The sequence below is a fragment of the Falco biarmicus genome, chromosome 4 (assembly GCF_023638135.1).
Source record: "Falco biarmicus isolate bFalBia1 chromosome 4, bFalBia1.pri, whole genome shotgun sequence".
Taxonomy (NCBI): Eukaryota; Metazoa; Chordata; class Aves; order Falconiformes; family Falconidae; genus Falco; species Falco biarmicus.
Window position 1 is genome coordinate 85,795,707 of NC_079291.1, and position 23,968 is coordinate 85,819,674.

A 23,968-nucleotide genomic window follows, 5' to 3' on the forward strand; every position below is an offset into this window, starting at 1 on the left:
GGCTGGCTGGGAGGACAGATTTTCATCTGAATTTGTCAGTCTTTGTCACAGCATGACATGTTTTGATGAAATGTGTTCAGAGATGCTGTCAGCTTGCCTAGTTCCTCAGAAATCCACCTCCAAGCTGCTGGGGAAACTCGTGTCTCCCCAAGAACAGTGTACAGGCTTTGGAGAAAGAGCAAGTGGAGCTTTTTAAGGCACAACTTGAGTGTGAGAGAAGTTTTCTTGGAATGAGGAAAGGATCCCACAGGGCAATGGCTGCATGGCACTGGGGGAGATGCTCTGCAGGAGCCGTGGAGGGGACCTGCGAGGAACAGAGCTGCGCCCAGAAAAAAAGCCCTGGGCCAGGAAAAGAGCAGCCAGATTCACACTGAACTGCTTTACCTGTGCCACGCTGAAGGGATGATGCTTCAAAGCCTGGCAGGGCTGAGCCAAGGGCCGGATTCTCCCTGGCAATAGAAAGCAGAGGCTGCGTGCGCTCCCGGCGACAGCTGCCGCTCTGCTTCCTCCTCTAACCCCAGCTGGGGACAGGCATTCATTACGAAACCAAATTCCCAGGACAGTTGCTTGTTGGAAAGGTCATTTGGCTGTCTTATCTGAAAACTGATGCATTGAAAGCTTCCCTAAATTTGCTCATTAAATATGATGCATTGCAGCATTATCGTCAAAATTGTTGGCACGCAGGCTTCTGGCTGGAACATCTCTTTTCTGGCAACTGTGGTCCCAATCCTGACCCAGAGATAGAGGGAGCAGGGCTGGGGTAGGTCTGGTCCCTGTTCAAAACCAGGACCCAAATTTATACCTTTTCAGACCAACTTCATTTGTAAATTCTTTTGGTACATGATGTGACATTATGACTGCGGCCAGTGCTGGGACAGAGCTCCCTACAGGGTCAGGTCAGGCCCGCAGATCTCTCCCAGGGGCAGGGCAGAGTCAGTAGGATTAAGATAGAGATGAGACAGATCCAAGGATGAGGAGAAGAGAAGAAAAGGCCAAAGCTGCAGGAGAGGTGGTGGAGTGGGGGGAAGGTGCAGGAATGCTTGTGGGTGTCTCTGGACTGGGTCTGATCTGAAGGAAAGGCAAAGCAAGTGCAATCAAGGAGAAATCTCTGATCCCTGCAGGACATTACTACTCCTGCCAGGAACTATGGGATCTGGGACACGTTTCATGATGTGAAGAGCCCTCCAACCCACACATGGCCCCTGGCAGCCCTGCATTTCTGTTTTAGAGACATTCAGCGGTCGTGTGCAGCTGTGTGTGTACATCAGGCATTTCCATGACTGGCCTTTTGGATACCAGTGTCCTCCCCAGAGGAACACTGTGTTTGGGACCAGCTTCCCAGCTCCCCCATCAGCTCTCCTGCCAGCAGTAGGAGCCGTCCCGCCGTCCCTCTCCCCTCTGCCAGCCTCTCGTAGCAATTTTTCAAAGCAGCACGGGAGTCAGAAGCAGTGCTGAAACACTTTGCGCTGAGATTTTCAATTAGGGAACACAAAAGCCTGTTTAATAAACTCTTAGAGGCTTGTTAGCTGAGACATAATTAAGATTAATGTTGACTGGGGACCAGAGGAAACAGGGCTGAAAGTGAATCAAAGCAGGGCAGACAGTTTCTACCATTACGATAATGCAAGAGCGAGTTTCCCTCCTGCAGCAGCGGGTGGTATCAGGTACATCGCTGTGCCGGAGGGAAACCCTGCTTATATTTCCCTATTCTGTTAGAAGGCAAATGTTAAAAGGCACAAAAAGCTGTTTTCTTCTCCTTGTTCCCCTAAACATGCTTAAAGCTCTCGCATAAGCAGCTGTTTTCACAACAGCTGTGCACACTCCGAGCCCAGGCAATTGCAGGTTTGCAATAAAGCTCCACACTCCAGGCTGACAGTAGCCGGCTGTTTGCCCGATTGATTTCTGATGCTCCCCCCGAGGCTGTGCTTGCTGGTAGGAGGGATGGCAAAATTAGGAACACCAGCACATGAGCACAACTACTGCCTGTTTTTGCCAGGTGGGTCTCAGCCCTGCCTCAGACAGCAGCTTAGAGGGGGGCAGCCCCACACAAGGGTCACCCAGACTGAGCCAGCATCTGTGCACCCACGTCGGTGCATGCCCTGCTGTGTATTTTCAGGTGTCTCACTATTCCCTTCAGATAAAAGTTTTCTTGGTTAATTCCAAGTATGATAACATTCTACAGAGGGAGGAGAGAAATAACCTTTGCTCTGCTAATGCAATGCCAGATTATAATTCTTTCCCATACATCTTTATTTATTGAAATCCCTTTTCTTGCCAAGGCAGACAATGTTCCTGGCTGAATTCATAAATCAAGCCAAGGTAAGTGGGTGGTAAAATCCACAAGCAGTTGCACACCGATGGTGGTGAAACAGCCCTGTGAGCTGGGTTTTCAGGTGTCACCTACCCAGCCACACACTGTGGTCTCCAGCGTGGCTCCCATGGATGCTGAGCTGCCTGCGGTTTCACTGCCGGTGTTTTTCACACAAAAAAACGTATTCAGGGGTTTGCAAATTCAGTTCCCACTTGTGAGCATCCAGAACCACCTTGGACACCAAGCGCTGGCTCTGGCAATGCCGATGTGGAAGGGTGGCCTTCCCTGCCCCAAAGCTGGTGCCTGGGTGCTGCAGACCCCTGGTTCTGCCAGAGATCAGAGAAAGGCAGGAGAGAAAATAGGAGAACTGGGCTGTTTGGGGGTTTCTAGGTGACACCAGTGCAGATGAAGGTAGCACAACTTGGGACCAAGCAGGAGGCAACAGCAAGGAGTAGGAAAAAATTCAACACAGGCACCTATTCTCTCCATAGAGCAGCCAAATCCAGGACCACGAGGCAGAGGATGGGACAGAGAAAGAATGGAGGGCCAGGGTGCAGAGAAGCACAGCGGGAGGAGCAGCGTGATGCATCGAGGGGGACACATCCCAAAATGACAACTGGATCGCACCCCGTGAGTCAAATCCTGAAGCCCACAAATATCCTCCTGAGGTGGGAACTGTTAACATGCTGGCTCCCACACTACCACCCCAGCTCTCCCAAATCTCTGTGCAAAACAGCCTGAGCTGTGAGGCAGAGGGTTTAGCAATTTTTGTTTTGTTACCTAGAATCTCGAGACATGCCTTATCATAAACTATGCACATACAGAACGAGCTGACAGGAGGTTACTGATGTTAATCACAAGCTGTGTGGAGACAGAGGAAGAAAGAGATGAAAACCTGAAATGTGTACAAGCCACAGGAGTCCTCGGAACTGCCTGTCTCACTGCCATCCCCATCCCTCATCACATGCTCGCTCATTTACACCTTTTACAGGTAAAGGCCAAATGCTTTTGCATGTGTGCGGTGCACACATACAGCAGCCCTGCCCTCCTGGGGTGCCCTCTGCTTCCATCACCTCCCGCTTCGGGGCCCCACTCTGTGCTGGTGCAGCTCCCAGCACCAAGGAGTACTATTCCTGGTGCACAGGCACTACAGCAATGAGCATGCTCAGTACTAGCTGGCTTTTCACTAATATTAATGAAAAATAATGCTGTAAATCAGTAGTTACATCGATATTGACCAGAAATGTAGAACTACTGTCATGGGCCAGCCAAGCTGGATTCGTGTGGCTGCTTGTGGCTATGATGGCTAAGTGTAGCATGATGGCTAAGTTAGGCTTTAGATGGGGTGGTACAACGATGCCAGACCAGTTTGCACTTCTGCCTTTTCCTGTTACACTTCCTGCTGGGTGCAATTGTGTTGTCTCTGTGGGCTGACAAGTCTCGTGGGATGGTCCCATCTGTTTTTACCCTACCTAATAGATTTGGCACACAAGTTAGTGCCAGACCATGAGTCCTCCCTGTCATAAACCCAAAAAACTTCGCTAAAATACCTGTGATCTACTCCTCTTCACTGAGCCCAGGGCCAAATTCTCCTTTCTTGAAAGTCTGAGACAGTTTTCCTGCTGCTCTTGATTTGCATGGATGTAATCTGAGGAATAGAGCTTAATTCACCATGTACTGACTATACCACCTTTGTACAACTAGTGCATGATCAAAAGGGAGAAAACCCAAGAAAATACTCAGAAATTAGTTAAAAAAAAAACCAAAAACCAAAACCAAACCCCAAACTGAGGGTGCGGAGAGGGTGGCTAATCCTCACTATTGCTGTGTGACCAAGAGCTGTGACAACACTGATGCATCTATTGCTAAACGTGGAAAGTAACACACATGAATGAAGCAAAACCTGTGAGCTCGTTGGAGCTCAGGTCAGCAAAAGGCAGTTTCTAACTTGTCTGGTTCAGACTGAAATGGGTTGTGGAGGGCTCCCTGAGCTGCTGCAGCGGCAGGGAGCTGCATCGGCTGCTGCCAGCCCGAGACAGGCAGGTGAGGAGGGACCGAGGCCAACTTCTTGGCAGCTGTACGTGGCCCAAGTGGCTGTGGGGCTGAGGTCCCCGTGGGACAGCCCTGACCTGCTATTGCATGTGGCAGGTGTGCTCCGTGCAGGCAGGTGCTCCACACGCCCATGCTTTGCCAGCCAGCTCCTTTGCACATCAGCCGAGCTCCTGGGAGTGATCTCAGGAGCTGGCAGAGACAGCACTAGCATCTCTGTGGGACCTCTTCCATCAGGTTCTCAGGATAGATGATGGATTTCATGATTAATAATATGCCCCTTCTCATCATCCTTTGGAGCATAAATCTTGCTCGCAGCGGAGCGAAAGGCTGAAGAGAACAGCGGCTGCATATAAATGCCTTTGGGCTGGGCAGGGGCATTTCAGTGCTGTGGCTCAGCTTGAAATAGTTAACGGTAGCCAAGGAGAGGAAATGTGTTCTCTTTTGTTCTGTCATTGTGGGGGAAAAGAGAAATTAATAATCTATTTCTGTTCCTAACTGGGCAGCCTTTGGAAGCCTGCTTTAGCAGGCAGACCTGAAGCCCAGCTCTCAGCAAACCTGACTGCCCCAGGCTTGAATTTTTACACTTGTCTCCCACCTGAGCTTCTAGGAGGGACCCTGACCCCCGTTAACCAGTGTGGGAAATGGCTAGATTGGGTCACAGCCCTCGTTAATTTTCATCTGATGGGAAACTACATCATGGGGGAAGAGGGAAAAGTGTAAAGCCACTTTTCTTTCCAGTGTTGAACTGGATGGCAGCTGGATCTGAAAGCACTTCTTTGGTTTTGGCAGCTGAAAATATCTGCAAGAACTTTCCCTTTATCCCAGAACACCCTCCCCCCTTCATCCATCGTTGCAGACATGGCCCTGCTTGTTGCTGCCACCCCTTTAATTTTGCAAGCCCTTTTGTCCCTCATCAAGTTATGCATAATTGTTTCAATTAGAAGCATCAGCTGGCAAAAGTTACCCAGCCAGCAGTAGCCTGCCGAGTCTCAGTTGTCTTGTACCCCTCAAACCAAGCTTCCCTCTCTTAATTGTTTCCTTAATGGTTTAATTCATTAAAGGGATGACCTAACTGCAGGTAGTGTTTATTCACTGTCACAGTTCTGCCAAATGAAAAGAGACAGTCATTGATCATGTCCCACACCTTTGGCCCTCCCAGCAATACCTGAAAGGCAGAGAGGTCACGGTGGCAGGGAAGAGTCTGCACGGAGGGGGCAGCCCAGCCCCCTCCCCCTCCCCCAAGCCGGGTGCCTGCCATGTCTCTGGCCTTAGTTAAAAGGCCTCTGCTTTGCTATGCCAGTTGTTCGATACTTGCAGCTTTCTGATGTCTAAAGAGTCATTATCCACTGTCAGCTTCTGTTCTCCTGATTGTCACCTCAGTGCCGCAGCTGGGGATGATTTGCAGCAGTTGTAACTCACCAAAAGGTACCACGGCTGGGGCCAAGCTGATCCCAGCCTCTCTTCCTCCCCAGCACACTCCTGATCCCTTGAAGGTGAAAGGGACTGTACCACCTAAGGAGAACATCACCTTCCTGCGCCTGGGCTGCAGTGGAAGATCCATCTTGCTCCTCAGCAGGTGCATGGCAGCAGCCACTGCTGCTTGCAGCCACCAGGGAAGCTGCGGTGAGACCTGCCTTGTGGTCTAGCCAGAGCAATAGTCACCCTTTCAGCTTAGACTCTTTTCCTCACTGTGTTTTACATCCTTAAGGAGAGAAAGTGCATCAAGCAGACAAAACTCTGGATGTTGGGGTACAAACCATCACACATCTTGCTTTGCAGTGTGGCATCTCCTCTAGCTCAGCGCACAAAAATTTGGGCTTACAGCACTGGCAATTCCAGAGTTGGCCCACTAGCAACGGTCATGTCACACCAAGTAAGAGGGTGCAGACGCTCTTCTTGCAAATCAAGACTTGTCCAAAGCAGGGGACTGGGTTGCACCCAGAGAACAGATGTACCACCTTTTCCAGCTGCTCCACCACAGCAAACCATGCCAACAGCAGGAAGGATGGTGTCCTCTGTAGACCAGGAGAGCTGACTACAGTCATTAAGGTTGGTGACACTTTGCTTCCAGTGAGACCCCAAGGACCGTTGGCTTGAGCAGAGTGACTCTGGATTGTCTCAAGGGCAGGAGAAAGCACAGCTTCACTTGGTTGCTTTGGCCTCCTGTTATAGGGAGCAGCCCCATGCATTTCAGGCATGTCTGGGTTGAGAGGAGAGCGGTTGAGTCAATCTGGCTGAAAACCTGCTGTGTCCCCTGCTCAATCTATTTAACCAGAGACTCTGCTCTAATGCAAATTAGAAGCATGCCTAATTTTTTAATGTATAGAAAGAGAACTTGGAAAAAAACCAGTTCCCTGCCTTTTTTATGTTGTTTTAGCAACAGAAAGGACATATTTCTCGTAGATTATACTGCCACTTTGCAGTATCCTTTCTGTATTTTCACAGCACAGTCAGTCTTTTATTTGCCAGTCATTAGCAACCGGCAGAGAACAAAATCAGTCAATACTGTTTAGATAAGGCATGGTTGGTTATAAAGCCCTGGCAGAATCCTTCCATGGGCTGTACTTTGAAATCAGCTATCAGCACAGCCTGGCAGAAGCAGGTTGGTAACTCATTCCCTGAAGGTCTCTGGTGCTGTGGCCCTGTTGGTGACACTCACCTTGCTCGGAAAGATGGGATGGTAGAAAATCTCCAGACAGGCTACTGAAGAGTAAAGCCTGTACTGATGTTGGATGCAAAACCTCTTATAAAAGCCAAAAATGCCTGGTTATCTGCAGGGAGAAGGAAAGGAAGATTTCATTTTTCTTTTCGATTTTAATTCAGACAAGTCTAGGGGCTTTGAGGAGGTCTGAATGAAATGCCTCAACACACCAAGCGCAGCAGCATCCTGCTCACGTCGGTCTGCTTGGAAGGCAGGAAATGTGTTCATGGCTCAGAGATAGGGAGGGAAATTGCAGACAGGGCTGAGTGTGATCAAACATGGACCATGACAGATAAAGCAGAGTGTATATCAAGGGCAAGTCTGGGTACAGAAGGACTAAGGCTCTGGCAGCCTGGGTTTCATTCCTATTTCAGGATTCAGGATGTCAAAGACCCTGCTCCATGCTGTATGCTGAAATGCTCCCTGATGTGCTTCCGAGATGTGATTTCCAAGGCTTTACCCAGATTTCATTCCTCCTCTTCTGTCACTCTGTACAAATTACCTGCATTTTCTCCATAAGTGAGAATATTATTTCTAGCCTGTGCCGCACACACATATGTAACCAACCCTTAAGCGCTGGCAAGAGTATCTAACTCAGATACCGTCTGCCTAATCACTGTTGTGGCTGTTGAGTATTGCACGTGTCTGGTGTCTGTGACACTGAGTACTTACCCAGGTTTCATGGGGGTATTGCTTTGCACGGCTTAGCATCATCATCCTGGCCGTGCCACTGATGGATGGTGTGTTACCGTGTTGGTTGGTCCATCAAGGCCTGGTTTGTGTGATCTATTCAATCCTCTTTGTCCCAAGAGAGCCGCACTGAAACCCAGTTTTCTTTCGGAGTGGTCCCTCATGGAGAGGGTAATGACAAGCAGGCTCACCGTGCCCAGAGCAAGCTGCAAATTTTCCGGAGATGCATTGTCGATGAGAGGCATCTGATTGCCCATTACCAGCAAAACCCCCACCTGAATAAGGGAAAGGAGACTTATGTCAAAGAGACACAAAATCAATGCACCAGAACTTACCCTTTTCATAAAAAGTGACTATTCCTGCAAGACTTCAATAAAACCGATGTAAACCCCGTGGTGCTGGCACCGAACACGCACTTTGGGATGGGACTTTCAAATCTCTCTGCCATGTCAGACAGGTGTCAGAAAGAAAGCACTGGGTTAGTTTCACAGGCAGAAGACTTTGGGAATCACGGCCTACCTCACATCAAAGCTGTAAGGTTAAAATTAGGAACTGAACCAAGATCTGTGGAGCCCTAAGCTGACGCTGTAAGCACAAGTGCACAAGCCCATCACTTCTTCACAGAGAGTGCATGGCAGGGCAGAGTCATTCTTTCCTCATTAGTTCCCCCGTTTTTATGGGAATATATTGCATTAAATTAAATGTGTTTGCAAAACAACAATTCCTTCTGAAATGCACATTTATTCATTCACTGGAGCGTGACCATTACTGTCTGCTTTGTAAATAAAATCAGTTTTGATCCTTTTTAAATTAGAAAACAAATCAGTCATTAGCCTAACGGAAAGCTTTTTTTCAGTCTCATGGGTATTTGCTGCACACATTTCTAAAATGCTTTTTTTTTTTTAATGGCAAATTAATAGAAGCCAAGTCCTGCTGCCCTGCTGTAGGTCAAGAGAGGAATCAGAAAGATATTCAGACACTTCAGAGTTCTCTGTGTTCTGGTGCCATTCTTTCCTGCAAGGAGTTAATCTTCAGTGCTTTATCAAGACCAGTTTCCTTTGAAATCAAGGGGAAAAAAAGATCCCTGACTTGATCAGCAGGTAGATCGTGGTTTTCAGCATCCTTTCTGTCTTTCTGATAGGCTTGTGGTCAGAGCACCAAATGAGCCATTAAAAAACCCAGGTGATTAGCAAGGTGTAACCCTTCAGCATGGACTGCAGATTTGATTTCACACTGAAATCAGCACTGATTTGCTCCACTTCTCTTCAGTCTTGACATGGGAGTAAGCTCCAAGACTAGCTTGGACATGCCAGTGTAGCAGCCCCAATGTCCCAGGGGGCTGAAGCCTCTGTGTCCCCAAAGGGACAGTGCTGCCACCAGGGCACTGAGCTGGGGGCTGAGGCAACAGCCAGCGAGGTGGGCTTGGGCAGGCTTTTCACGGCACGTGAGAGACCAAAGAGCTACCGTCATACGCCACAGCCAAATTACTTGGAAAAAAAGACTTTTTAGGATCCAGAAGATACCCAAACAATTTTGGCGTTTGGTTCATTTGATGCATAAATTGTATACTTTGTCTAGAATATTTAACAGAGGATAGTGAAGAGAATCTGTAGCAGAAGCCTGAAGACAATGTTAGATGATCAGCACGTGGTAACTCCACATGATACCTGCTCACCTGACTTGGAGTCCCAGAAAAGAACAGAGACATTTCTCCGGATACACAAAGAGCTTAAAGTTTGCAATAAAACTCTTCCTCTGTGGTGAAAAATGATTCTTTTGTTAGCACAATATTAATGTTTATGAAGCGTCCTGGCATGAAATGCTGTTGGCTTTTCTTTCCAGCATGTTATAAAATCATCATGGAAAGAAAAACAAGAGTGTCCCTAATGCACCAGATTACTGTTGCGCTGGTGTCCCCTGATAGTGCACCAGATTAACGTGACAGAGCAATAAAACTCTGGATCTTCATTTATCACACCTCTTTAGCCCTCTCGCATGCTCAGAGAGGTTTGAAATGAATATTAGCTTTTGCCCTGAAGAGCAAACAAGAAGTTAGCCAGAAATCATCGATATTTCAACTCTGCCAGTTTTTACTCAAGTGTTGGTCTTGTGAGTATTCTTCAGTTCTTCTGTGTTCTTACCTAATCCACCAAGGGAGGGGTCTATTTTCCTTGGGTTTGGAGTTTGTTCCTCCATCTGCTTCTCGTTATATTGCTTAATCTCTAGGTTTGTGGGTTATTCTAGCAATTTGGTTTTATTTTTGTTTAAGGTAACACTCACACAGTCCCTGTGGGTCTGATACACCTCAGTCTGAACAATGTCTAAAAGGGCTTTCTGATCCTGGGATGAAATGTCTGGAGGGACACCTTGGGTTTGCTACCTACCCTCTGTCCTCAAGCCACCACTCTGAGTCCTCTGGTGGCTTCTGGCAAACCAGTACCCAACTCACAACTTCTCTATGCCATACGCTGGGCAAAGGACGAGCCTGCTGCTCCTTTTACATTTTAATTCTGTTGGTGCTGCTGCCAGTCCCAAGCATATCAAAGGTTTCTCATGAACTGCTGGTTTTGAGGCAGGTGGGTGCACTTGCTTCAGGTTTATCAGTAATACTTTATAATCCCCAGGTGAAATGATTTCTCTTAAAAATGAAGACTGAGATACCCAAGCAGTCCTCTCAGACAGCCTTAGGAAAATACTGGTGAGGATGGGCGACAACACCATTCCACTTCTGTCCCCGATACATTGCCTCTCTCCAGGACTGCCAGCTCTGATCCTTATGGAGCTCCCAGCACATCAGTAGGAGACAGCAAATTGTAAGGGTTGAGGTTTTATTCCCAGTGCTGCTTTCAGCCCTGAAAGCTGTATGACAGAGGTCAGCACTGTTCTTCCCAGTTTTACAGATACAGAAGGTGGTGTACAAGGTAGGCAGAGTCTCACAGCCTCCAGGGCAAATTCCTAACTCTTGCCCTGGCATTTTGGCTCTTCTCACAACTGTGTCCTGCTACCTCCATAGCAAATACTAGCAGAGCATATAGCTGGTGAGGCAACCAGTGTTGCTCAGCCTTACTGCTAGTGTGGATGAGCCTCTGGTTTCTTCATTCTGCTAATTTTATCTGTGTTTAAGAGTTCAGCTGCTCCAGAGGATCAGGCTGATGATGGACGATGGCATAGATGTACTCAGCAACACACTTTGACTTCAATTATGCATCCCTGTGCTTCTGCAGAAGAAACTACCAATGCTGCATACGTGGGGCACCCTCCCTCTGTGAGAGCATTAATGATTACTGCTGCTTGCAAAATGATCTGTGGACTAAAATGGGTTTTTCTAATTCTGTCACTGGAGAAGAACTTCTGGCTAATCAACTGGAGGCAGATGGAGTTGGCAGAGATGACATAGAGGCCCACACTAATTACTTCACGTGTCTCAAGAACTGATAAGAGAGTTGATTTATGCCTGGAACAGCCTGATAATTCCGGAAATCATAGATATTGCATGACTTAATTAATCAATGTAAATCTGGTTGTGCTGTGAGTTTGAATTAACGGCCATGGTATAGTGCAGGGGTATGGAAGGTGGGCTACAGCCTGTTACTGCGAGAAGCCTAAATGTACCAGGACCAGGCTCTGGATACATCCTGCAATTGTCTCTCATTGTATCTGGTGAGTTCTTGTGCCTGGGGAACATGATGTGGCCACGTATGTGGCACGGAGAAGGACAACGGTGCATACATACACAGCAACAGTGGGTAGGAGCAAGAACTTATTTAGGAGTTGGTCCATCCTATGAGTTCATGCAAAACAGTTTCATCAGGAGTAAGCAGTTTTAAGGCCCGAAGGGTTTTAGCTCAGGCTGTTGTCCTGCCTGGTGTACTTGGTCCTCAGGGCTGGTGGTAACGCAGGCAGGACTGTTCCCTGCACAGATGAGAGGGGACACTCTTGGGTGGGAAAGAAAGCTCTGCCCACCCTGAGCTACAGGTCCTGCTGGCTGAAGTCAGCCCATGGGATAAAACACGTTTTGCTCTGGCTGTTGTCCTGCTTTTTCCATTCTTCATACACAGACCATTCCAGCTCCGTGGTCCATTGTGGGAACCCCCCTGGAGTACCCCCTACCTCTCACCCCAGGCTGATTTTTTGGACATAACACAATTTTACTGTTTGTTTTTGCAGATGCACAATGTTTTCCTGAACCAGCATGGAAGGATGGACAGCTTTTACTCAGTTTTCACTCTCCCAAGAGCTTGTTTTCATTCCTCCACTATGGTTGTTGAAGTGAAGATAGATATACGGGCTGGCTGGGTCCCACCCATGGTAGCCACAATATACATATATATATATATATATCACTGAACAGAAACACATGCTTTTCCCAGCTCAGACAAACGACAATTAGAAATATCTCTGGCATAATCACAAATCCAAAACAAAAAGGAACTTGCCTGCTAGGGCTGATGGAAAGGCAGATAGATCTGGGGTCAGTTTTAGCCTATTAAGCAGCCCAGTGACCAGGTCTATGGGCAGGGATTTAACTTCTCCTGCAGATCATTTTAAGAAGTATTTGTGTACCACAGTGCCACATGTTTTAACAAATCGGACCTGCTTTTAGCACTTTATGGCACAGGTGACCTAACACTTGAGCGGAGTTTGAACGATGCATGTTAGGACAGGTTCAGACTGGGAACTGCAAGCTCCTGAGGACAGTTAAAAGAAGCAACCGGTCTCCGCTCCCAGGCAGTCCTGAAGCCCTCGGCCAAAAGGACTGATGGAAAAATGCTGCTGTGGACTTGCTGAAAATGGTAACTTGGCTTCAAAACAACATCTTCAGGCTGCTCTGCTGAGCTTGTTGAGCCTTTGCAAAGCTGTAGGGTGGAGAGGGCTGCAGGCTGGATCCCAGTTTGGAAGGCTGCCAATGCCCAAATCTTCAGTAATTTCAACATGGGGTCTCTCACTCTAATAACTCTTGTCTACCCTTCTCCAGGTTGCACTCCAGGGGTGACCCACATCAGCATCATGCTCCATTTAGAGGTACTTGAATAATGTGCCTTGCTTGTACAAATACCAAGTGGATATTCACTGCTGGGCTGGGACTCAGCCACATCCCTTAGAAGGTCACCAAAGGTTGGAAGGACAGCTGAGATGCCCTCTCCTTCTGCATCCCCTGTCCTGCTTGCTATTACGTACAAACAAATGTCCTTACAGAAGGAGTTTGAACTGTGTGGGTGACAACGACAGTAGAAAGCAATTTCTAAAGAGAATAAATAACTTCTGCCTGGATTAAAGCAAACATCTGATTTGCTTTCTTCCTTTTCATGTATGAAGAGTTCTCACTTTACAGTGCAAGTACGCTTGGATCAGATGCAAGGCGGGAATCAGGTCTGGGTGCTGATCCTTGCTCCCCTCATCCTGCTATATGGTCTCACGTTAATCATTTTCTCTCTCTGTATCTGCTGAGCTCCCAAGCACCATAAGGCACAGAGACTTTCCTTTTGGTCCTTGAGCAGAACAGAGCCCCATAGTTCCCTGTACTCAGCCCAATCATACTATACTGTATTGCATTTACAATGCTGCACCAAATGCATCGAAGACTCAGCTGCATCCTTTTTGCGCAGGGCCTGACAGTGCTTGGCAAAGCCACGAAATGGGTAGTCAGAGGGGATTGAACTTGTTTTAATTTCCAAAAATACAGTTTATATTCACGTCCATACTTACATTCAGATCCAATAAATATACACAACAGCTTTCCAGGACTTCATGATCGGTGTCACTTACATAATAATAAAGTGGTTACATCACATTTTATATGCAGTTTGGTTTAGAATGTGAAAGTACTATGAATACATTGAATCCTTTCAACGATATTTTCCTAGTCTTGTTTTTATCCTTTCTTATCGTGTTTGAAAGATTCCCGAATACTATGAATCTCTTACAAGGGTCAACGACAGTAAAACAGTGTGAATAGACTATGCAGCACTTTGTAACCATGGCTCGTACACAATTTCAAGATCAGTGCTGTGGCCTTTTTTGTATGAAACTTCCTCTTAAGGAGTAGTGTTTTTCTTTTAAGAGATCCTCTTGAAGATTTCCAAAGGTATTATCTGAGCTGTTTCCTGCTTTGAGCTGATCCCAACAGCGCAAAGCAGCCATAAACTCTGCTTAACCAGGTAGTTAAAACAAGTTTAGTATTGTTTTGCATCACTAGGGCAGTACAAAGCCAGCAGCGTGTACCGGTAAATCAGTTCTCTAGAGTACAGAAAGTGGTAACACACGTCCAGCTTAGCTAGAATACCGTAAGAGCTTCACACAGCCCAGTACAGCCCGTAACACTTTTAGCTGGGAAAGGGAGGGGGGTGAAGAGAAGTCTATGTACATTTATTTGAGCTTGTAAGTCTCCAGATTTTAGCTTTGCTATGAATTCATCTCTCCTTTAAGTCCCCAAGTTCTCCAGGTCTACAAGAACTTTGCAGTACCGAACCATGCCCTCAGACCTTGCTGGTCTGCATATGTCCATTGAATTCAATATTTCTCTGCGTCAACATTGACTCCTGCAAGCGACTGCTGTTCTCTTGCCTGTGTTCAATGGGGTCACCGTCCTCTACACCATTGCCCTTTCGGAGGCAAAGGACTTTCTGAAAACTCTGCTTGAAGTTGTCAGAAAGAAATCCATAAAGAATGGGGTTGGCACAGCTGTTTGCATAGGACAGGACCACCACGAAGAAGTAAACCCCTACTAACACAGGGTCTTCTGGCAGTATAAATATCAAATTGACAATGTTCATCATGTAAAATGGGAGCCAGCAAAACACAAAGACCACCACAATGATCACCACCATTCTGGTCACCTTCCTCTCTGATCTCCTGCGCCTCGTAGACCCGACTCGGATGCCCGAAGATTTGACTTTAATCACGATCAGCAAGTAGCAGAGACAGATCACCAACAAAGGACCAAAAAACCCGAGGACCGACGTGTAAATGATGAATGCTGCTGACCAGATGTTGACAGGCTCTGGCCAGTTCATGTTGCAGGTGTGAAAGTCTTCCTGCACGTCTGAAAAAATGATGACTGGAAGCACCACCAAGAAGGAGAATGTCCAGACAGTCACGCTGATGAGCTTGGCCACCCTGGGACGTCTCCATTTGGTTGATTTAATGGGATGAACTACTGCCAGGTAGCGGTCCATGCTCATCACAGTCAAACAAAAAATACTAGTGAATTGGTTAATACCATCTACAGTCATAACCAGCCTGCACAAAAAGGAGCCAAAAGGCCAGTAGGAGATGGCGTTCTGGGTGGCCAGGAAGGGCAGGCCCAGCATGAAGAGTACGTCAGCAACGGCTAGGTTCAAGATGTATATGTTGGTGACTGTTTTCATCTTGGCATAGCGCAAAACCACATAAATGACCAATGTGTTGCCACTGAGTCCGACTGCGCATACCAGGAGGTAGCAGATGGGAATCAGGACTTTGTGGATGTATTTGAATGAGGGCTGCTCTGAAAGTGTCCCGTTCTCTGTCACATTGGTCAGCAGTGAGGAATTCACATCGCTAGAGCTAGCTTCTGTGCTAAATGTGCTGGTGAAGTACAAAGGATCCATAACTTCTCCTCCTCAGTTTTTCTTTTCAAGCTAAGAGAGATTAAACTTCACGGGCATCTTGCTCCTAGAGAGAAAAAAAAAAAAGGCCGGGGGAGGGGGGGTAGAAAAAGAGAGAAAGTGAATTCCAAGTAGATGCCTTACACATCATTTAATTCTCTGTCTGTAATCAGAACTTGTGTTTGCATTATGCAGTTAGCAGATGTGATGGGATCAATGCCTGAGCAAAAGAACTGCACAATGAGAGCGCCCAAGTGCTCATCCCAGTGGATGGCGGTGTCCATTTAACTGTCAAGCTCCGTGCAGTGGTGTCAGGACTGGGAGTAACTGTGAAGATGGGAGGCTGCACGGCAGTTGGACGGCACGCACCCCACCATGTGAGGGCAGAGGGTGATGGGCAGCACACTTCCCAGTCAGAGGCAGCAGCTTTCCTGCAACAAAGGAGTCTGAACGTCCCGGCATGTGGGCTGCCCAGGTCCAATGCTGGCTGGAACAAGGCCAGTCCTTCCTCTGCTGATGAGAAATGCTAATTCTTGCACACCTCCTGCGCCACTTGGCAAGCAAGCTTCACCGTTTGACTGTCTTACTTTCTGTAACCTGTCATACACACATTTTACTTTTACGAAACCAAGGAGAGGGCGATTAATACCCTCCGCTTCCCAGCTTGCGCAAAAATACACAAATCTAGCACCCACCTTCCCTCCTAGCTTGCTGTCTAAAAACTGATACCGAAAACATCAGACAATAATTTCAGAAGACTCTGACCGAACAGCACATCAGAGCGAGACTGAAAGCACAGCCCTGGCATTAGTGCTGAAAGTTTTAAAGTCCAATTTGGGGCAATTCTGCTGTTGCTTAGCGGAGGGTGCCTGGAGAGGCTTAGCGACTGACTCAGCCCCACCACGCTCCCATACAAGCTCTGAGTGCTTTCAGAATCCGGAACCAAAGATAGTTCCTGGGTTTTTGTATCTGAAGCTCCACCACGATGTTTCACAGGTCTCCCTGTTTACATAGAAACAGTCTCAGTTTGATATATTCAAATGCCACTTACAGCCTGGCAGAACCAATTGAGAATCCCCAGGGAACATTGGCAGCTATGTAGGTGGGGAAATAAAACCCTCTAATAACTGACAAAACCCTAGGGAAAAAATAAAAAATAAAAATGAATGAACTGTGAGATGGAAAGGACCATGTCTGAGAACACTTGTCCCTCGGGTCAGACCACGTGCACACAGATGTGAAGTCCACGATGGAAAGGAATGAGCTGTTTCTCCTCCATCTCTCAAGAGGTTCTTCTGTTAGTGTTTCTGGATCCCTCTCCTCTCACCCTAAAGTGTGCTTTTTGTCTAAGAAACACCTTTCTTCTGCAAGAAATTCAAACTGCAGCAAGCAGCTTCAGGACACAGACAGCTGGTTGGATTTGGTGATAGAAGAGGTTTTATTTGACAATCTGCCAAGGTTTGAAAGTTTCCAATGCTCTGTTTCTGCAGCATGCTTGATTCACGTGAGTATTTTTTTCATTGTCTGAACATGGTCTAAGGAGGTGTTTATAAAGCTTCCCGTTATAAAAAGTTTAAAGCATCTGCAATAAAAGAGTGGAGATTCAAAGCACCAATCTGGCCCAAGATCACTCCAAGTCTGGACCACAGACTGTGGTGCAGGTGCTCCAGCAGGACGTGCCCAGCAGCTTCTGCTCCCATCACTCAGTTAGGTTTCCATAATAATCTGGGGACATAATCTGGATTCAGAAACACCCAGCCCACATCACACCCATGCCTTTGAAGCACAAGTAAAATCCTGTATCATGCAAGCAGAAAAAGTGCTTCTTGTCTCCAAGAGGAATGCAAACGCCTCCACAGGCTGGTTACCATGCTTTCTCTTTGGGCGAGAAAAACTGCAGTGGGTGAGAGTAGAAGTCCCTCCAGCTACCAGTAGTAATCACAAATATGCTGTTCCGATTTGGAAATGTGCAGATGGGGAGTAGGTGTCTCACATGTAACTCTGTGGCTGGGAGGAGATGTACCAGAGAAATCAGAAATCAAGGGTGGCTGGGATGGTAAAGCTGAGGGAGCTTCCCAAGGCTCAAACAGATGCTGGCTTGAAGATGGAGATGAGAAAGGGTCAGGGAGGAACTGCAGGTTCCGAATATGATACCGTGGCTTTTGGAGTTTAGAAATTGCAGCCACAGGCACAGTTCTGACAGCACATGGCAGGGAGAGGTCAGCTGAGAAACTTGTGAAATAAATAGGATAGGATTAGTCCTTATGCAAGAAAAGGCAAACTCCAGTTCTGGCCAAAGAGCAGGCTCCTAAATTTTGTTCTGACACTAATTTTAAAATACTGAGTTGTATTAAACTGCAGATTATTTGTGGGGGAAATGCAAGAGAAGCCAAAGCAGCTGCACACTCCTCCTGGGCTGTGAGGGTTTAGATTGTTGGGAGATCACATTTTCCTGCAACCCAGATGCTGTGTGACCCAGCTGGTTAACTAGTCTCTTTGAGGGGAATAATATAAAGGAAATGGGTGGTGGGATGGGGCAGTTGGTGTTTATAAACTCATTCATGGAACTGCATCTTTGGGACAGAGTATGGTGCTGAGAATAGGAAGGCACTTCTCCCCAGGAGCAGTCCAGACTAGCTCAGCAACATCTAATCTGGGCCAAAAAGCAAAATTTTTTGTTCTGGGATTGCAAAAATAGGAGGATGGGAAAAAGAGCTGGTGTTACCACTCAGCAGGGGAAGTTCAGGAAATGCAGTCACATGTAGCTCTCATCCTAGTGCTGCAAAAAATGAGGATGTAAATCTTTCGTCTAAAGTTACCTCCTTTTCCCCCACCGTACCTACCCTTGAAATAGGTGACTATAGAAATTTCACAGTAAGTTGGAGCCTGTTGCTCCTTCCACTGCATTTAGAGTTGGAGCCTTGGGGGGAGCAGTGAGGAAGAGGAGTTCCTTTATTTGGATACTCTCAGATTTCTTCTCACCCTGAAGATAACCCACGGCACAAAATCCCTGCTTGCAAAGGGCTTCAGGCTCTACCAGCCACCCATTGCTGACATTCCTGGTGAATGAAAAGGTTTTCTTGAGGGACCTTTGTGTGGCTTCCATGGAGGAGGACAGCTCTTCTGGTCTCTTTCACCAGCCGCTGAGGGTCTCTGCTTGCTGCTGTGCTGTCCCCAGGAGTCAGTGACACTTCAGCAGGCTGTCACTCTGTGGCTTTAGTGTTTTGGAACTCTTCTCTTGGTTTTATGTGAACATTTACCTTTACTCTCAGATTTTTTGTTCCGTTGGATGAATTTTACAACTTTCCCTTCTGTAGCAGGTGGATTCAGAAGGAGCCGCATGTGCTCAGGCTTTCATGAAGTCTTTAGTCTCTTTATTTGGTGACAGCCTGCAGGCTGGCAGCGCCAGCAAGGAGCTTACAGCATCAGAACATTTCCCAAACACTGGCTGGGGAAGTGATGTGCTCAGAGTTGTCCAGATCTGAAAATTGAGCCCAGATCTCCAGAGCCCCCATTCATTGCTTTATCCACTAAGCCATTGAAACCTCATTGCCTTTGCCTTGGAGCCACTGGTATTTTGGGATTTGTTATGGCATGGCAACAACAACAAAAAACCCCTGAACAGCTGCAAAAGCCTGTTTTCCTGGCTGTCTTTGATGAGCATAGATCATTTTTCCCTCTGTCTAGCTGATAGCTTGCCCCTCACTAGCACAATTTTGCCTGAACTGATATTGCCACTGCAGCAGTTAATGACCATGAACCTCAACAAAGGCTGACTAAATACAATTAAGGCATGCTGACTGATACTTATACACTTGTTTTGGTATTCTTAATTAATGGATTAATAAAAAACACACCTCTAGGGGACTTTCATCCAGATTTTTTTCCTTTTGGTGTTTGATCTCCAAGTCATCATACTGGTATACTCCATAAATTATGTGCTTTCTGCTAAAAACACACAAATCAAAAAGGACAAGCTAAGTAGCCAAGAACATAGATCCAGAGTCATCACTAGTGTAATTCCCAGTGCTCCTTTTACAGAACAGCACCCTGGGGAGGAGAGAAAAAAAAAAAGAAAAAAACAGCATCCACTGCAGCTGCCCAAAAGAAGTTGAGAGAAGAAATTGAAGCAATGTTATGCTACAAACCATTCTGCTCCTTTGTGAAAACTTCTCTAACAGACATGCTTTTGCTGGGCACAAGAGAAGGTTTCCCTCTAACAGCATGGAGTGGCCCATCAGTGACTGAAGCACTATCACAATATAAAAACAAATCTTAAAACTGTCCAGGCAGATCAAGATTGAAATTCTTTCTGGCTGTGGTTAAAATAGTAAAGCAAAAATAACCCTATGAAGTGCATTGCATCAGAGTGGCTGAGTATAGCTGGGATCAAGAAGGAATTACATAAAGAAACCTAATTTTAATGAGTCAAGATTTGATCTAGCTGCCTATTCACCATTGGAATCATAACACTCTCTTATGCAGCATCACACGTAATTACTGCGAAGAGAATTACAACAACAGAACAGCAGATTACTGCTTCCAGGTGCAGAATAACTAGTGGGAACAGACAAAATGCTAATCCAGACAGATACACTTTTGTAACAGATGGCCTTGGTAGTAATGGGAAGAAAAGCACCGTGGATAAGCATCCAAGAAGTGTGTCATAACAGCAGAACTTTGTGGGTTTCCCCCTGTCCCATGGACTTGGCTGCAATGTGGTAGTGGAGCAGTTTGCTGTAACGAATCTACTAAAACCATTTCTGGTCCTTTAATAAATCTGCCCTTTTTGGGGATGAGTGTTCATCACCTGCTTCTTCAGCTACAAGCCGTGGGGCCTCAGGCTTTGTCTTTGCATGGATGGAGCAGGCAGAGCCAAGGGCTGGTGCCGCAGGAGGGGGAGTGAGCTGGTGATGGAAGGGGGACAGGGAGGGGAAGGCGGTGGTGTGAAGGTTGGTGTGACCAGAGCAGCTCCAAAATAACGCAAACACCCAGGAAAGGCTCCATGTGAGGAGGAGGGAAACGCAGCATCATGCCAAGCCCTGCTTCAACTTCTTACGGTTATTATAATGTTCTTGTACTAAACCAGTAGCTCCCTGAGAGCACAGAATCATTTCATGTACAGAATTTTTGGGTGTCCCCACTACCTCCTCTATTCCACCACCTGGGGTAAAAAAAGCAAAAGGATTCAGTTCAGGTGGGAGCTTTCTCCTTGTTAAACCCTGCCATTTGGTATTTCTCAGGGTGTTTCTCACTCCAAAAAAAAAAATTGAGAGATTGATTTTTCTCTACAGCAGACATAGCAAAACAACTTTCTTGCACTAAAATGGTTTTCTGTTTTGACTAGCTCTATGGGTACTAGAACTGATCAACTGAAATCAAAATTAAATATTGTCTTGCCACTTTTAGCACTATCAAAATCTTTAGCAACTGTATTTTCAAGTTGGCACCACTTTGTTACCAGCCTGCACAGTGTTTCTCAGAGCACTCTGCAGAGCTGTTACCTGATAACTTCATCCTATTTTTAGTTTGCAAACAAACAGCCCATAAAACACTTTTGCTTTTGCCAAATATTTACAAAATACTTTTTTTCCCCAACCATGTTTCAGGCTTTGTTATGCTCAGAGATTACTCACTTTGGCTGAGCTGGTCCTGTCACACAAACTGGTGTAAATCACACGCTGCTGGTTTTGCTCCCAGATCAGTTATTTAAGCATCTTCAGCCAGAGGGATGCAGACCCCGCACCACCGCACTCGCAGGGGCGATGCTCCAAGGGCTGTGCAGCTGCATCGCTCTAACCAGGGGGGTACCAAAATGTTTTCTCTCCATCCCTTCCTCCTCTGCAGTCCGTTGATATCAACTGATCTCAGGGATGTGACAGCTTCACAGACAGTTCAGCTAAGGAGCAGTTAACGCCAGGCGGTGCCTGCTTCCAGGCTGAGGGACAGCTGAAACACCCGCAGGTCCCTTTGGCTCGGGGACCCCTTGCAGGAGAGCCCCAGGCTGGGAATCGCTCAGTAACAGCTTCTTTTGCTGTAAGAAGAGCAGCTCCAGGAGAGGAGCCTCAGGGGGGGTGTCTCCCAAGGCGCGAGGTCTCTAGCTGGGGTGCACCCCACAGCAGCAGTGCAGATCCGCTGAGCCCTGGTGACAGGGTCCCGCAGGAGCTGGGATTCCCAACACCAGTGCTACAAGACTGATCCCAGCACCCCAAGTACTGGCTGCCTGGTGTAACCTGCATGTCTCCCCTGCCCCAACTATCAAGAGTCTCTAGCTGACCCCAACGCCAGCCTACAAGTTCAAAACACCTGAGCCGGGTTGTTCTTTCCCTGCTTCCCAGTGCAATTGGGAACAAGCTATGCCCGGTCCTGCGGATGCTGGGAGCCGCAGCGAGGCACATGGACACGCCGTGCTACCCCCAGCACAGCCCCATGATGACCCCAGGACTCCTCTTTGACCTTGATCGTACACTTCTTGCTGACCCCCCCGGAGCACATCCGACCCCCTGCGCGCACCCCCCCCCCCCCCCCCGTGTTTTATCTGTAAGGAGCGCTGCGCACTCGGCTGTAGCCCCCCATGGCTTTCTGTGCCCTGGTCCCACCAGGCTGGGCAGCACCCAGGGCTCTCCCACCTTTTCGGGCCACGGCGGAGCTCAAGCAGCGCCGGGTGGGTGGCGGGTCGGGCTGTGCCCCCGCACCCCTCCCCAGGTGCCTTTCTCCTCCTCCTCAAGCAGCCGCTTTAAAGCCCCGCGCAGGATTCTCCTGCCTTACACCGCGCATCCCTCCGGCCGGGATGGGGTCACCCCGCTCTCCAGCGGCAAAAGCCCCCCCAAAAGGGGCAAACTCGGGCGGGCTGTGCCGCCCAGTGCCTCACTCCTCCCAGAGAGCCCTCCAAAGCGGGGTGCGCTTTGCAAAGCCTCAGCCTGCCCCGTCCCGATCCTTCCTCCCTCACCCTCCGTTACGCCTGTAGCTCCCCCCAGCCCCGCTCGCTGTTCTCTTGTCGTCCCCCCCCCCCCCCCCCCCGGCAATGATTACCTGCAGCTCCAGGGACGCTTCCCCGCCAGGTGAAGGCACCAAGCCCCCCGCTGGCCGCTAGGCTGCCGAGCTGCTCCGGCCACAGCCCCCCGCCCCGGGGGCGCATCCCGCGCTCCGCCGCTCCCCTCCGCCGGCGGGCGGGGACGGCGCCGCTCCCGGGGGAGGGACGGGGCTCCCGGCGGGGACACACGCACGTAGCAGCGCCAGGGGAGGGTGCACAGCCCGGGAGGGGACAAGCCGGGGCCACCCACTCTGCAGAAAGTTGAGCGGAGGGAGGGAGCCGTCGATGCGGGAGGCAGCAGCCCTCTGCCGGGATGCTTTGCCCACGCCCCCGGCGTCCCGTGCCCCCCTCCCCAAGCTCAGGGCCGTCCTTACCTGGCTCGGCTGCCTCCCTGTAGCTGCCGGTCCCGCTGCCCTGCCCCTGCCCTCCGAGGGGGCGGCAGCCCCCCAGCACGGGTGCGGGGGCTGTGGCTGCTCCTGGGAGGGGCTGGGAGCACCCACCCTGTAGCCGCGGAGAAGGGGAGGGGGTATCACAGGAGCCCTGCATTTCCTCCCCTGGTCTAGCTCTCTTCCAGCTCCAAGAAGTCCTTTTAAAGACTCCTGCGAGCTGGCTGGCAGCGATTCCCCGCCCCCCCCCCCCCCGAGCGCGGGGTCTCACTGAGGCTCCGCGGGGCCAGCGGGGAGCTGCTGTCTCCCCCACGGCGGGTTTACACCTCTGTCCCCCAGCATGAGGGAAACTGAGTGACAGGGTCACGCTCGGCATCCTGCCTTTCCGTGGAGAACGGGGGCTGAATCCCACCTGGGGATGATTTACTCCAGCTGGCTCTGGATCAGGCCCTACCATTACCAGCTGGTGGAAAGATGCCGGGCTTAATATCCAGGCTGTCAGGCTAAACTTGAGGTTAGATTTACTCCCTCTTCAACTCCCAGTGACTCACCAGGTTCTGCTGGGCGGGAAGAGCCCAAAATGTGTTGCACTTCAAATGCAACAAGTGGAATAAGAGTCATACACAGCCCCTCTCCGCTTTGCACTCTCCCTCTGTATTATCCATATAACCCCTGGCCCGTGCCAGCTAAGCCCCCTTCTTGCCCTCACGCGTGTCTAGGGGTGACAGAGCGGTGGCCGTGCAGCCCCGGCCCCACCAGGCACTCCTCTTCCCATCAGCATGCACGGGGCATCCTGCTCCGTAATAATGTATATGATCTTAATCCACTGCTGAGGCTTTTCAATTAGAGATCTGTGATTGAGTCAGATGTGTGAATGCAAAAAAAGAGAAGGAGAAAGCTGCTTTTGGCATGTCGCTTTCTAATTCAATCTGCTGATGTATTTACGGTCATGTATTGCTAAATTGAACTAAGACTCCAGCCCGCTCTTGCCATGACAATGGGGAGAGTCATCTGATAAAAATAGAGTGGGGATGATAAACAGAAAAGAAGAAGAGATTTTGATTACCTTCTTTGAAAACACGCCAAGCAAAATGCGATACAATAGCCCCACTGTGAATATCAGCTTGAATCAAAAGAGGGCTAATTTAATGAATTACCCTCATATATTTTATGAGCATTTTATTATAATTCATGATATAAAAGAAGTTG

General features: G+C 48.4%; 1 protein-coding gene across 1 annotated transcript; it reads right to left on the reverse strand.

Annotated features, from left to right (window-relative positions):
* Positions 1-13,493: 13,493 nt before the first annotated feature.
* SSTR5 (somatostatin receptor 5) lies at positions 13,494-15,400 on the reverse strand. The gene has a single exon (XM_056336789.1). The coding sequence runs from the start codon at positions 15,341-15,343 to the stop codon at positions 14,231-14,233; it is 1,113 nt and encodes a 370-aa protein (XP_056192764.1). The 5' UTR covers positions 15,344-15,400; the 3' UTR covers positions 13,494-14,230.
* Between the last annotated feature and the right edge of the window lie 8,568 nt (positions 15,401-23,968).